Source organism: Botryllus schlosseri, chromosome 5, assembly GCF_051294905.1.
Source record: "Botryllus schlosseri isolate E-star chromosome 5, Bs_hap1, whole genome shotgun sequence".
Taxonomy (NCBI): domain Eukaryota; kingdom Metazoa; phylum Chordata; class Ascidiacea; order Stolidobranchia; family Styelidae; genus Botryllus; species Botryllus schlosseri.
Window position 1 is genome coordinate 15,347,316 of NC_137240.1, and position 13,467 is coordinate 15,360,782.

At 37.5% G+C, this 13,467-nt stretch overlaps 2 protein-coding genes across 2 annotated transcripts in view; one reads left to right on the forward strand and one right to left on the reverse strand.

The window, feature by feature from the left end:
• The window catches only part of LOC145439177 (uncharacterized), a 30,517-nt gene extending 18,542 nt beyond the window's left edge, over positions 1-11,975 (reverse strand). Inside the window, exons 1-6 of the mRNA XM_080316669.1 lie at positions 11,819-11,975; positions 11,220-11,285; positions 7,700-7,858; positions 4,197-4,292; positions 1,976-2,080; positions 1,744-1,907 (exon numbers count right to left, since the gene is read on the reverse strand). Coding sequence (XP_080172795.1) covers positions 1,744-1,907; positions 1,976-2,080; positions 4,197-4,292; positions 7,700-7,858; positions 11,220-11,285; positions 11,819-11,900 — 672 coding nt within the window. The 5' untranslated portion in view covers positions 11,901-11,975. The remainder of the gene's footprint in view (positions 1-1,743; positions 1,908-1,975; positions 2,081-4,196; positions 4,293-7,699; positions 7,859-11,219; positions 11,286-11,818) is intronic.
• LOC145439178 (kinesin-like protein KIF2A) overlaps positions 1-13,467 on the forward strand; it is a 280,717-nt gene that overhangs the window by 169,129 nt on the left and 98,121 nt on the right. The window lies entirely within an intron of this gene.

Below are 13,467 nucleotides of genomic sequence, written 5' to 3' on the forward strand. Positions count from 1 at the left end.
TGTATATGTATGCTAGAACTAGGGATATTAGCTATGTCTAATCTAAAGCCACCCAAGGCAATTGTGAAAACCGGGAAAGAGAATTCTTGCAGGCTAGACTCAAATGATACTCCCAATCGTTTTGGCACCCTCCTGTCTTTATATTATATCGAGATCTTGTGGTATATTGATTTGATAAAAATTTTAATTAAATGATGATGATGAAATGCATGGATGAACACCCGTCAGACAAGGATACATCTTCAATTTTGCTGGTCATGGACCTTTATATATCGTCTCTGTGAAGAGAAAGTTCGACGCAATTTTACTAACATCAAAATAACGGCTCATGGTCAAGTATAAATTGCGATAAGTTTAATATTACTCAGCGTATAATCCCCCGCAAACTTGTGCATAAAGTGCTGGACTGTATAAAGAGCTATCACAAAACGACATAACAGTATATTGTAGTAATGATAAGCATTTTCAGTTTATTTCAATGTATAGCACTCGCCAATCTGCGTCTATCAATGCTAAAATAACCGATGTAGAATCTATAGAAGTCTATGTGCAACGTGCATGCTTTTGAATTAGCTGGATGGTGAGATCCAGAGGCAGGCTAGCTACGTAATGTACTCTGAAGTTTGAAATGAGGCTCAGACATCAAAAAAGGTTGGGAACCACTGTCCTAAACACACATTAAGAAGTGTGTACTCATGAAGAAACTACTATTTCAGAGTAATCAAATAGATATGTTTTTAGACTTCTACATTTTTGGAGAGATTTATTTCGTCAACCGGTTACGCCAAAAAACAGATCACATATCAATATGCGGTATAAAACAAAACAATGCTTTAGCGGTATTGTATGGTATATTCCTAGAGATACACTTAAAATTTAAAAAGGTAGAAATTTTGGGAGAGGTTTTCACCATTTTTATGAGTGAAGTTGTCGTGAGAACCATGGATGTGGAGTTACAGTTTCGTTGAAATTTCTACTGATGGAGTCGGAGTTGAAAAATTTTTTTTAAGACTCCTTGGAGTTTTGAGTTGCGGAAATACTTACTAGTTGGAGTTGGAGTTTGTGAAAATGGTCTGACTCCGACTGCTTTAAAATCGAGCCAACTGTTCTCAAGTGTTACTAAAAGGTACGGTTGCAGCATGAGAAGTTTTCAATTTCATCACATAGGTGGATTTTCACACACTTAATTTTTGCTAAATTCCAAAAAAAATAGGTTGATTCACTTGGTAAAAGTGTCAACTGAAAGGTGTTGAAACTATAATTTTCCGAGTAGATTTACAGGAATGGCGGAGCCGGAGTTGGAGTTGTGGGTTCTGTGAAGAAAATACTAGGAGTGGAGTAAGTGTGCTATACGTTTCTGGAGTCGGAGTAAATATTAGGAGCCGGAGTCAGTGTCTTTCAAGTTTTTGGAGTTGGACTTACAGTTGGAGTCAGTATATTCAAAATGTCTAGAGTCGGAGTTGGGGTCAATGGTAAAATGAGCCGACTCCACAACCCCTGTACAAAAGAAATATATATAATTTTGAAAAATCCATCTATTTGTAATAGCATTCGTCTTTTTGCATTAGTTGGAAAAATGTATCTTGGAATTTTGAATGCAGGAAGGAATCTAGAACATACTGCTAAAAGAATGTAACTTGTCGACCAAATCTAATTTTTGAATGACTTCTCAAAACTTTCATTATATACTTGAATACTTTCGACACCTCCACACACACCATACAATTATTTGTTGCCTGTTACCATGAGCATTCCTTCAATTTGGCTCGATTTGAACGATACATCTCCCTGAAAGCGGCCTTGAATCGCGCACTCGCAACTTGTCGTGCAACTCCTCGCGTCGTCAGAAGTGTAGCCAAACGGACAACGGTTTTGACATTTGCGATGATCAAATTTACACTCGGAGGCTGCATTGTAAGAGTAAGAGCTTTGTAAAAATTTGTATATTATGTGTTGCTAAGGTATGCGTTCTCACCCAAGCAATCGCCCACTTCAACAGGATCGAAGTTTTGACTATGACTTCTCCTGTTCTCGGAAAAATCTTTTAAAATATGCTTGCAATAATCCATAGGTCGACCACCTTTCAATGAAGGAAGAAGGTAACTGGGTCTACGGAATCATTTGTCATTTAACATTGTTTCACATCCACCAAATCATAGTAACATAGGTATAATACAATATTCTGGCAGTAGTGACAACTAAGAACTTCTTCGTGAGCTGGCTACTTGAGTTGAGTAGTGCTTTTTATATTACTTTCAGTTTTCCTTGATAAAATGCTTTTTTCAAACATTACAAGCATCACAATTACACACATTTAAGATACATGTAAATCGTATAGTCACGGATAAAGAGTTGTAATGACTCATTCGGGTACGATTCGAATTGCAATTTTTAGTGACCTAACTTGACTCGAGACATTTTCTGAAACCAGTGTTGGGATGACTCGAGTCGTGACTTGACTCGAGTCAGACTCGAGTCACCTTTTTCGTATGACTTGACTTGACTCGAGTCACTTTGCTAAAATGACTTGACTTGACTTGACTCGGCGTATCAAAAATGTGGATTGACTCGTGACTCGGAGCAAAATTCACGAGTCAATTTCAAGTCATCAAGTAATCGGTGTCGATAAAAATCACTGTATCTTGCATATGTTCGGATTGTACGCGAAACGCTGATGTAACCCGTGAGAGCGACCAATAATTCAATGATCTTAAGTTTTACTGAGTCTCCATTGTTCTCTCACAAATAAATTGGTCGCAAACGAAGTGATGGAAGCTTACAGCTTACGTTGTCGTAAACTAATATAGTAAAGTTATTTAATAGCAAAATGTCTATTTCTGCTCTATGTTCTTACCTTAACCAAACCTCTTGTTTTATTGAAATTGAATTCGAATATAGTTTATATAGCCCTCAATCATTGGCGCAGGCTCGAATTGTATCATATCAATTTGTAAACTGGTAAAGTATTGCATCTTATCAATTCGTTTCTCTATTCTCTATTTTGGCTGGTAACTATAAACTGAGGATATGCAATTACTATGTAGTTTAGCAGTTCTACGTATATGTGAGCGATACAGCGCCTTCTTGTGTGTATATTCAACTCTATATTGGTTCATCGCTTGAAAAGTAATGAACATTTAATCTGTGTTTCAGACAGCTAGTAAAATGCAATGACGTAATCATGCCTCATACTTCGAAGAAGCAACTTGACCTGAATTGTGACTTGACTCATGACTTGACTTGACTTGACTCGACTTGACTCGAGTCACCTCCAGAAATCGAGTGACTTGACTTGACTCGAGTCGCCTTCGAAAATCGATTGACTTGACTTGACTCGAGTCAAAATGTGCAATGACTCGAAATGACTCGTGACTCGAAGGTAGTGACTTGATCCCAACACTGTCTGAAACATGACTCGACTTAGGCAATTTGTGTAGCCTATTGACTGTAGATTCAGACAGCCAAGACAGGCATTTCGTTGCAACTTCGAAGGATAGTAAGCTACCACATTATTGGTATTTCGTCTACCAGTACTGGTGTTTGGTAAATAGTGTAAGAAACTGTGTAGAGTTAGGAAAATTACTATATTATGAATACAACGCAGGTATCTCAATAATAGAGAGAACTCGAAAATGAAGAGTGTACACAATGACTTGGACTCGGAGTCAAGTCTTAACACTGTGCTCGAATCTGACTCGAAACACTGACCTGGACTTCTCTCGGTGGTGAATTGAAAATGACTCGACCTGACTCGAGCCAAAACTACAGAAGTAGATTGGGTTGTGACTCTAGACATTGTGACTTGATTACAACCCGGCACGCATATGAATAGTATGCAAATTTTGACACTAGAATTCGTGATGGGTAGCATTCGAATTTATGTGAACAGACATTAAAAGCTGCAGTGAAAGGAACAAAAAGAACAATTAAAAAGAAGAATGAAGTCCGCAGGTGAAACCTATTCAACTCAATCTCTTGAATAAGACTTATAGACATGAGATGACTACACCATTTTTGAATTGGACCATACAATGTTTGCAAATGATTTTAATGAGATTCTGTTAGTATTAGTTCATGAGCTCTTTCAAGAAAAACTACAATGATAATAACAAGCTAACATTCCTTTGTTGATAAATGGAATGGTTTTATCATTAAACGTCCATGACACCACAATGCGATTTCTTGCAACAGCTTACCTCCGACGGATATAGCCAATACCGTGATTCCGGCAATAAATAAAGTCGCAGCAACAACAGCAGCTACAATTTTGGTTCCATACTTCTTCATGAAACCTTTTGATGCAAATGATATCATGTCAGCAATACTGCCAGGATAATACCCATTAGGGTGGAGTGAAAAAAAGAAAATTTTGAATTTCAAAAAGTGCCTCTGATATTTGGCCCCAAATCAAAAATGAATAACTTCTATCATAATTTCAGGTTCTTACGCCCTCTAGTGGCCAAGCTTATTCACCAAACGAGTCGAAAATAGCTAATTTTGCCATATCCTGATAACCGCTTATGCTAGAAAGCCAGTTTTGGGTTTAAAATCTGTGGAAGCAACATGTTTCTATCTCACTTCCATAGAACTTTGTCCTGAAAATGTACAGAAAAAAAGTTACAAGCAAATTGTCGATTTTTAGACCGCCATTAAAAGTGTTGGATGGTTGTACCAAACTTGCAATGCCGATTAGCATGTTACTGTTTGTTACATTGCTGCTTTAACAACGAAATCTTGTTTGAAGGACTTATCAGTTGATTTTCATATCAACCTAGTATAATTTGGATAGTAGAGAGCATGATTGAACTTTCTTCATAGTTGCAAAGGAGCTACATGACCATTGGATTTGGTGCAATGTATTTTCCATAAATGAGTTTCCTATTGCGCGAAAAGTCAATCAACTGATGTTGAAATTTAGACAACTAACTCGGTATCACAAGAAATCTAGAACATCAAATTCTTATAAAGAAATGGAAACTACGTTCTTGCAAGATATTGATAGGCTTTTTGGCATCTTCTGCTGCGATAGCAAACAGAGAGATAAAATTGCACTCCAATGTGGCTTAAGGATGGCACCGAAAGATTTGAAGATCAGAAAGCAGAGCACAAGGGAAAATGTTTGGTTGTCGCTGTGCCTCTTTCATCAGCTGACGAAAGATTTCGAAGGCAGTCAAGCTCAATCCAACAACCGGTGATTCTAATGCAGGTGCCAGCACTTCTATTGGGCAATTCAGCTTTAATCAAAGTGATTCAGAGTCAATGCAATCTTAATCAACATCTTCTGGTAATGATTCAACTTTTATGGGAGGTGCTCAACCATCAAACCAAAACCATGTGTTGGGGATCAACTTGGCAAGAGTTTGTGAACGGTATAATGCATTGGACCTTACAGGAGCTGCTGCTGCAACTTGTGTATTGCAAGATGTTGGAATAATCAACTAAAAAAGTGATTCGTTTGTGGTAGATCACGGCAAATTGTGAGGAGAGAGAGATAGGTGCAGAAAAGAAATACAAAGAAGAGAAGCAGAAAACTTAAATCTTGTGTATGGACTCTACTTCGATGGAAGAAAAGATGACACTTTGAATATGGTTGAGGCACCAACTGGAGAATGCTCTATGACAACAGAGCTGGAGAAACATATTGTTTTAGTAGGAGAACCAGGTCAGTATTACCTCGGTCACTTGTCACCTCCCAATGGAAAAGGTCGTGTTTTGCCAAGAAATGTATCAGTTTATTTCCAACACCAAACTCTGCAAAAACCCAGCTGTCGTGGGATCAGACAGTACAGCTTCCATGACAGGGAGATTCAAAGGCTGCATTCGTGCAATGAACTTCTACAAAGACCACTACAATGGGCTATCTGCTTGCTTCATGGTAATGAGCTGCCATTAAGATATGTTTTTACAGCAATGCGTAATTCAAACACGCAATACAATATTATAAATGACAACTTTCAAGGCGGATATGTAGAATGGCAGCTCATTATCATGAAGCAAGCAGATAGCCCATTGAAGTGGTCTTTGTAAAATTTCTTCCATTGCACGAATGCAGCCTTTAAATCTCCCTGTCATTGAAGCTGTACCGTCTGATCTCACAACTGCTGGGATTTTGCAGAGGTCGGTGTTGGAAATAAACCGATATATTTCTTGCCAAAATACGACCTTTTCCATTGGGAGGTGACAAGTGACAGAGGTAATACTCAACTGGTTATCCTACTAAAACAATATGTTCCTCCAGGTCTGTTGTCATAGAGCATTTTCCAGTGGGTGCCTCAACCATATTCAAAGTGTCATCTTTTCTTCCATCGAAGTAGAGTCCATACACAAGATTTAAGTTTTCTGCTTCTCTTCTTTGTATTTCTTTTCTGCACCTTTCTCTCTCTCCTCGTAATTTGCCGTGATCTACCACAAACGAATCACTTTTTAGTTGATTATTCCAACATCTTGCAATACACAAGTTGCAGCAGCAGCTCCTGTAAGTGATACCGAGTTAGTTGACTAAATTTCAACATCAGTTTATTGACTTTTCGCGCAATAGGAACTCATTTATGGAAAATACATTGCACCAAATCCAATGGTCATGTAGCTCCTTTGCAACTATGAAGAAAGTTCAATCATGCTCTCTACTATCCAAATTATACTTGGTTGATATAAAAATCAACTGATAAGTCCTTCAAACAAGATTTCGTTGTTAAAGCAGCAATGCAACAAACAGTAACATGCTAATCGGCATTGCAAATTTGGTACAACCATCCAACACTTTTAATGGCGGTCTAAAAATCGACAATTTGCTTGTAACTTTTTTTCTGTACATTTTCAGGACAAAGTTCTATGGAAGTGAGATAGAAACATGTTGCTTCCACAGATTTTAAACCCAAAACTGGCTTTCTAGCATAAGCGGTTATCAGGATATGGCAAAATTAGCTATTTTCGACTCGTTTGGTGAATAAGCTCGGCCACTAGAGGGCGTAAGAACCTGAAATTATGATAGAAGTTATTCATTTTTGATTTGGGGCCAAATATCAGAGGCACTTTTTGAAATTCAAAATTTTCTTTTTTTCACTCCACCCTAATACCCATGACACGGATACACGTTAGATAGGTTTGCATATCAACGTTATAGTGGCTCTAATAAATAAAGCTTGCTTACGTCAGGCTCTGTGGAGCATTAGATGCAATCAGGAAATTCCGTCAGATACATTGGGTCACTTAGACAATTACTTAAATATCTTGGTTCCACTTCCTCCATACATTTAAAACCATGCATACCAGTATCATTGTACTACTGTCCAGTGTCCATCCAACATAATATATATACACATAGCTAGCACTCTAGTAGGTTGGCTTTCAAGTAATACAGATAAGCAAGCTTTTGATTTCTCTTACTATTAATAGCAATCACATTCAAGTGCTGCATTCTGTATCGAAATCATAGACATTCAACTGAACAAGATGAACGCATTTGCCCAGATCCAACCCGAAATTGGATCCGAGTGCGGCATGGATGATAATTGAACAATTCAATGTGGAGATATCTGCTGCTACAAGGAACAAATAATGCCCAAAACAGTATGGCAAGAACTGTAATTTTCCACTAGATATTGTCGGCTGCAGGGTTTCTCTCAACCAACCAGGCAATTGCAATAATCATACTCGCATACCGTCTTGATTAAATTTAGTAATCTATCCTAGGACTAACCTTTCTTGTCGGAATAGAAAGACTGCATGAGATTTCTTAGCTTCCCATTTTTGCTATTAGGCTCGGTAACTTGAAACGAATGTACGGTCTCAGCTTGAACCGTGACAAGAGTTTCAGCAACATTCTTTTCTGGTTCCACGTTCGACTTCATGGAAGTACCTATGCACCGCAACATCTCAATATGCGATTAAATGTTGTTCCTAAAAATATTTTTTGACATCAAGAAACAGCGCAGTGGTGAGCGTCAGCGCCACTTACGCAGGCAACCCGGGTCAAGACCCCCCGTGTCGCTGTTCTTACGACTTCAAAAAAGCCCAGAAAAGAGACCTCACGAAGAATGAAAGAAATACAACAGCAAGAGAGAGCAACTAAGAGGGCCAACGAATTAGGATAACATCGAAAAAGACTTGTGACATCGGGCACTAGGTCGAGGCGGATGCCAGATCAACAGACCGCATCTATTCATTACATCGCATTGTGTCTTGTCTATTGCATTGTACATTTTGTGAGTGTCCTAGCAGATGAAAATATAATCCGGCGATAATCGATTATTTTTCCTGCTATAAGGGTAATTCCAGCCCAAATCAACCGAGGCAGATAACCACGTGTTTCAAAATAAACATCAAATGCAATTCCTAAGCAACATAGATCAATTTCAAACTGAACAAAAGTTATTCCGCGGAAATACATTCAGCGGTTTTGGATTTATGGGGATTTGAAAAAGTGCACTTTTTGTGCTCAGTCAACCGTTAAGAGGTATCATTTTTTAGATCATGAACTTTAGAATTTTACTGTGAATTAGTCTTTCTCTGTGGCTTTAAATGGAGTACATTTTCAGAAAGTACATAGCCTAACACTCATTTTGAATATTTTTATTATGATAATAACCTAGCCGTTTGGGGTTGAAAGGGGGGCTAAAGGTAATGCAGGAGTAAAATCAGTCATGCGTGATGACTTTTTTCAGGTTGAATTGTGAAAAAAGGTATGCTTCAAATTTATTGAGTAAGGTATCATATGAAAGCTAAGAACGAGCACTGTCCAATAAAAACAATGCCAATAGTGATTTCAAGGATCTGAGCTGCGTTATAACAAGAAAACTATATTCATATATTTCCCATATGTCTAAAGGTATTTTGGGTTATATATTTTTTATACACCTTGATATATTATAGATTAATACTTCATAAAGCATATGTAATAGCTTGGGGCAGGGCTTACTTTATATTCCAGCCTTTTATATTTCATATTTTGGTGAGTGGTGCATAGATTATTAATGTTCAAATAGTCGGGCGGTATAGCAGCTGTGCATGGTTGAAAAAGATAATTTTGATAACTGCACTATGCACATATGATATTCTTTTCAAGTGGCAAAGATTCATCTTGAAAGCTCAATGTCATTTGTATGCGTCACCCGTCCAAGTGCATAACTGAAATTGTTTGCAAAATTGAGATTTGGGACTGGCATTGGTAGGGGCATGCGGTCAGAAGAGACAGTGCCTCATCAGTCATTCAAGCAAAACAAAACTTGAAACACGGAGTACATGTTCATGTTCATAGTCACCCACAAAGTTTATGAATTATAATTGATAATTATCAATTGTAGAGACATTTTCCAAGTCGAGAACGTCTAATTTCTATTTTTCGTATTCAAACACAGTAGTAAAATTTGCAGGTTGATCACAAGTATATCGTCTTGCATGAATTCACATTCTCCAACCTCATCATGAACCAGATAGATACTTCAATCAGAAATCAGGCTGTGCCATCTCTGCATGGCATCAATGTAATATACCATGTATGCTGACAAGTTTATAATATATCGTGACTTGTACACTCAGTGTGATTACCATATTTGTTGGACCATTCAAGTTTGATTATTTTCTATTAGTAAGGATTAAAATGACCAAATTAACTACTTACAGATGATTTTTAAACTAATGGAGACAAATGGTCGAGAATTGCGGTTTTAAAGATAATGTATAAGAATGACGAACTGTTCAAAGAGAATGGCCAATATTGTATCACCACCCCGCCCAAACCATATTTTATCCAAAATGACGTATCATTACAAAATTTGGTGTGAAATCCAAATACAATGACCTAGAAGCTTGATTGTATTGATATTAGTTTGCCAATTGAGGCGCTACCTCGTGAGCTAGAATATAAATATATTTCACCAAATTGTGACAAGATGAAGAAGGAGATGGAATTTGGGAGCACATGACTAATCAATCTCACCCTACGTTCAGTTCATTTTGTGACATTACAGCAACAAGTGACGTGCGAAGAAAAGTAACATAAAAGCGCAACAAAGTAGGCCTAATATAATTCTTTTTCTGATATTAACCAGTAGCGGGTAATTTAATCTAAGGATAGACGAGGTGCTCAAAGAAAGAACCGTTAGATACGAATTATGACACGAATTACAAAGCAATATTTGCAACTGATTGTGCTTTGAAAAGCAATCCTATGATATTTTCAATGATTCAAAATTTTGCATTCCGAAAATGCACCACACTCAACTTCATGAATTAAAATCTTGTGTTACGAAACAACAATATTCCGAAAGGCACACTCAAGGGTTCTGGCTATGACTGTTAATGTATTGGTTACTCGGACATGTTAGAGTGAAATGTTATGTATAATATAGAACTAGGCACTTCCTTATATCTTTGACTGAATAATAGCTTGATTAAATGTTTGATATCACTTGCACCATGGAAGGAAATGGACAGTGCTAGCTAATTAATATACTTAATCACGTAACCAAAAACCAAGCATCTGTATAAATTATACCCCCCAAAATACCTTCAGACACGGGGGGGAAATATCATGACCTTAGTTTTCTTGCTACAACACTGCTTAGATCCTTGAAATCACTATTGGGATTCCTATTACTGCATTGTATTTGTTCTTAGCTTTCATTTGATACCTTACTCAATAAATTTGTAGTATACCTTTTTTCACAATTCGGCCCAGAAAATTCTGTCATGCATGACTGATTTCTTTGGGGGCCCAACCGTCTCTGCTCATTTGACCTATAAACTTTCGAAATATCCAGCATATTATTGTTCGCATTCAAAGTTCACGTAACAACGGTCTCAAAAACGTTGATTCACCCACAAAAACTCAAGCCCATCATGTATAAAGATCCATGCAAAATAAGTTGTTCAGAAATGCCATTTCGACATGGTTCAATGAACGCAAAAAGTGGTATTTTTCTCACTGCGATAAAATCTCAACGACTTATCCGATTATGATAAAATCAAGTTTTTTCTGATCAGGGGATCACTGTCTCCCTTTGTGTTCGATTTGAATAAAATCCATGACCATAGGGTTATCTTTTGAAAAAAATTTGGTTGATTTGGCAGGGAATGACCCATAAGAAAATCGTATCAACTCTACTTAAATAGGTGGCATGAATATCTGTGATTTTTATAACCGATCCCACCAAACAAATGAGACGAAACACATGTTTGAGCGATAAAATCAGATATAAGTGAATGTAAAACACACTTACCAACAGGTCCTGTTGCATTACTTGACATCAAGTCCGGGTCCGTAGCTGGCGAGTTTCTTTCCAAATCTGTTGACGGTGTGAGATTTGACAGGTAAATGCAACAATACAAATATCATAGGCATGGGTGACTTCTGCCGGGACTTTAAACGCTGCTTGCAGTACTAAATGAAACCTTCTCAGTTCTGATATTGGAATTGCTTTTGTACATTTTGTTGCAAATACTTCCCACTTGTCATACTTATATCATAGAAGTAAATTTTAATGACAATCAGACAAATAGAGAAAGGATTGACTTTTTGATGTACAAGGTAGCTCACATACCGCTACAACAGAACAGAAAGTATTGTATGCGTTACGGTAGTGTGTATACAAGAGGTTGTTAAAGTAATTAGCGTTGCTACTCGAGTAGAAGTAAAAGTAACACCTTGCGATTCTACTAAATTACAAGTTGTAGGCTGGTAAATTCATGTCAAAACTACTTCAAGTGGATTTGATCATAAATTATTACACATATCGACAATACACGGAATTATGAATAAACCGTGGTTTCTAAAACATTCCCTCCTAAAAATTCGAACAATTTTTCGTATTTTTCTCACCATCTTGCCTCGAGTTAGAAGCCACAGGACGACTTTGATTGCTTAGATGATGGGTAGAATGAGAGTCAACTCGAGATTCCATTTCTAATATACCGGTAGAGCAAATTGCTCCAAAACTTAGTTTGCTTCTGTGCCAAACCAGCTCTTACATTGATCGCTCTTATTACGTCACTAATGAATGCAGTCTACCAAATCATTTATTGCCAATGCTTTTAGCTTGCTACATTTAGCATCGAAGTTGACCTGAGCGACAATGTGTGCTTATATTCAATAAAGTAGATCTTATTTGAAAGCTACTGTCGCATTGATTCCAAAAATATACATTAAAATCTAATCAGGGCAATGGAACCCCTTTGAAATGCACCTCAAAGTTTGAAAATCAGCCCTGATAAGATTTTAATGTATATTTTCGAAATAAGTGCGACAGTAGCTTTCAAATAAGATCAACTTTATTTAATTTGAGCGCTCGGGTCGTCAGCTATGGGATAATGATTTGCTTACCAGGGGAATGTGAATAAGTTCACCTAGTTTGTGGTCAAACGGTAGTTTGTATTGTATCCATGCCGCAGAACACAAACCTTCGAATTGTGGCCGCAGCGTAAGTGAGCAGATCGCGAACAACATTTCGGTAGCCTACGGGTAATTCGTAGCAGTACTGGTACTACTAATTTCCGTTGCAATCATAATTAAATTCCTGATTTCCAGGGGTGGTCAGTAACGAAGTACTTCTACTTTTTCGAAGTACTCAAGTAGTAATCCTCTACTTCTGGTACCTACTCAAGTAGATAAAATCTTCGCTACTTCTACTTCGTAATATTTCGTGATCTACTTACGTACTTTTCGCTATTTTCAGTTTGTCAAGTAGAAGTAGTGTCACCCCCCCCCCCCCCAATTAGAATGAGAAACTGAGGAATTCTCGGGCTCTTTTCACGGAGTTCTAACTTTCCATTTTAAGACATATTAAGTCAAACCCAGAATTTCCGTTGCGCTTCACATCAAGTAGATATGCTGTTTTTTCGTCTTTCTGATGTAGTATTAGTATTTCTTGTTCAATTCGCAGTATCATTACTTGGAGTTCTAACTAGTTTCAGTTCTTTTGTCTAGAGAACATACATGTTCAACCTTGAAAGCAAGTGTAGCATCCCCGTCTATTTCCCTAAAATACAATTACACTATAATAAGGCGTTTTTACGTTACGCCATATTTTTTATCATCGTATACGAATCGCGCAAAGTGATAACATCGTATCCATACAACTTCTCCGTATTGCTCTTCGACTGAACTAAACGCCGTAATTTGCGTGAGGGAACATGCCATGACATTTTCTAAAACGGGATGTTCGAGTAAACAAAAGATTAGCATCTCATTTCCATAGCAAAACTATCATTTGCATCTCATGATACAGTCGAATGCTCATGCTGTCGGAAATTTATACCTTCTGGGATGCATCAATATACATTGTGCATGAAGCTCTCTGCATAGCATAGCTCAATTTGCAGTTTTTGAAAGTCCATGCAAATGTATTATGACCGTTTTCAAAACTACTTACTTACTTGAGTAGATACTTCAAGTAGTTTTAGGTTGCTTATGGAAGAAGTACTTCTACTCGTGCTTGAGTAGATTTTTGCGCCGCTACTTCTAATTCTACT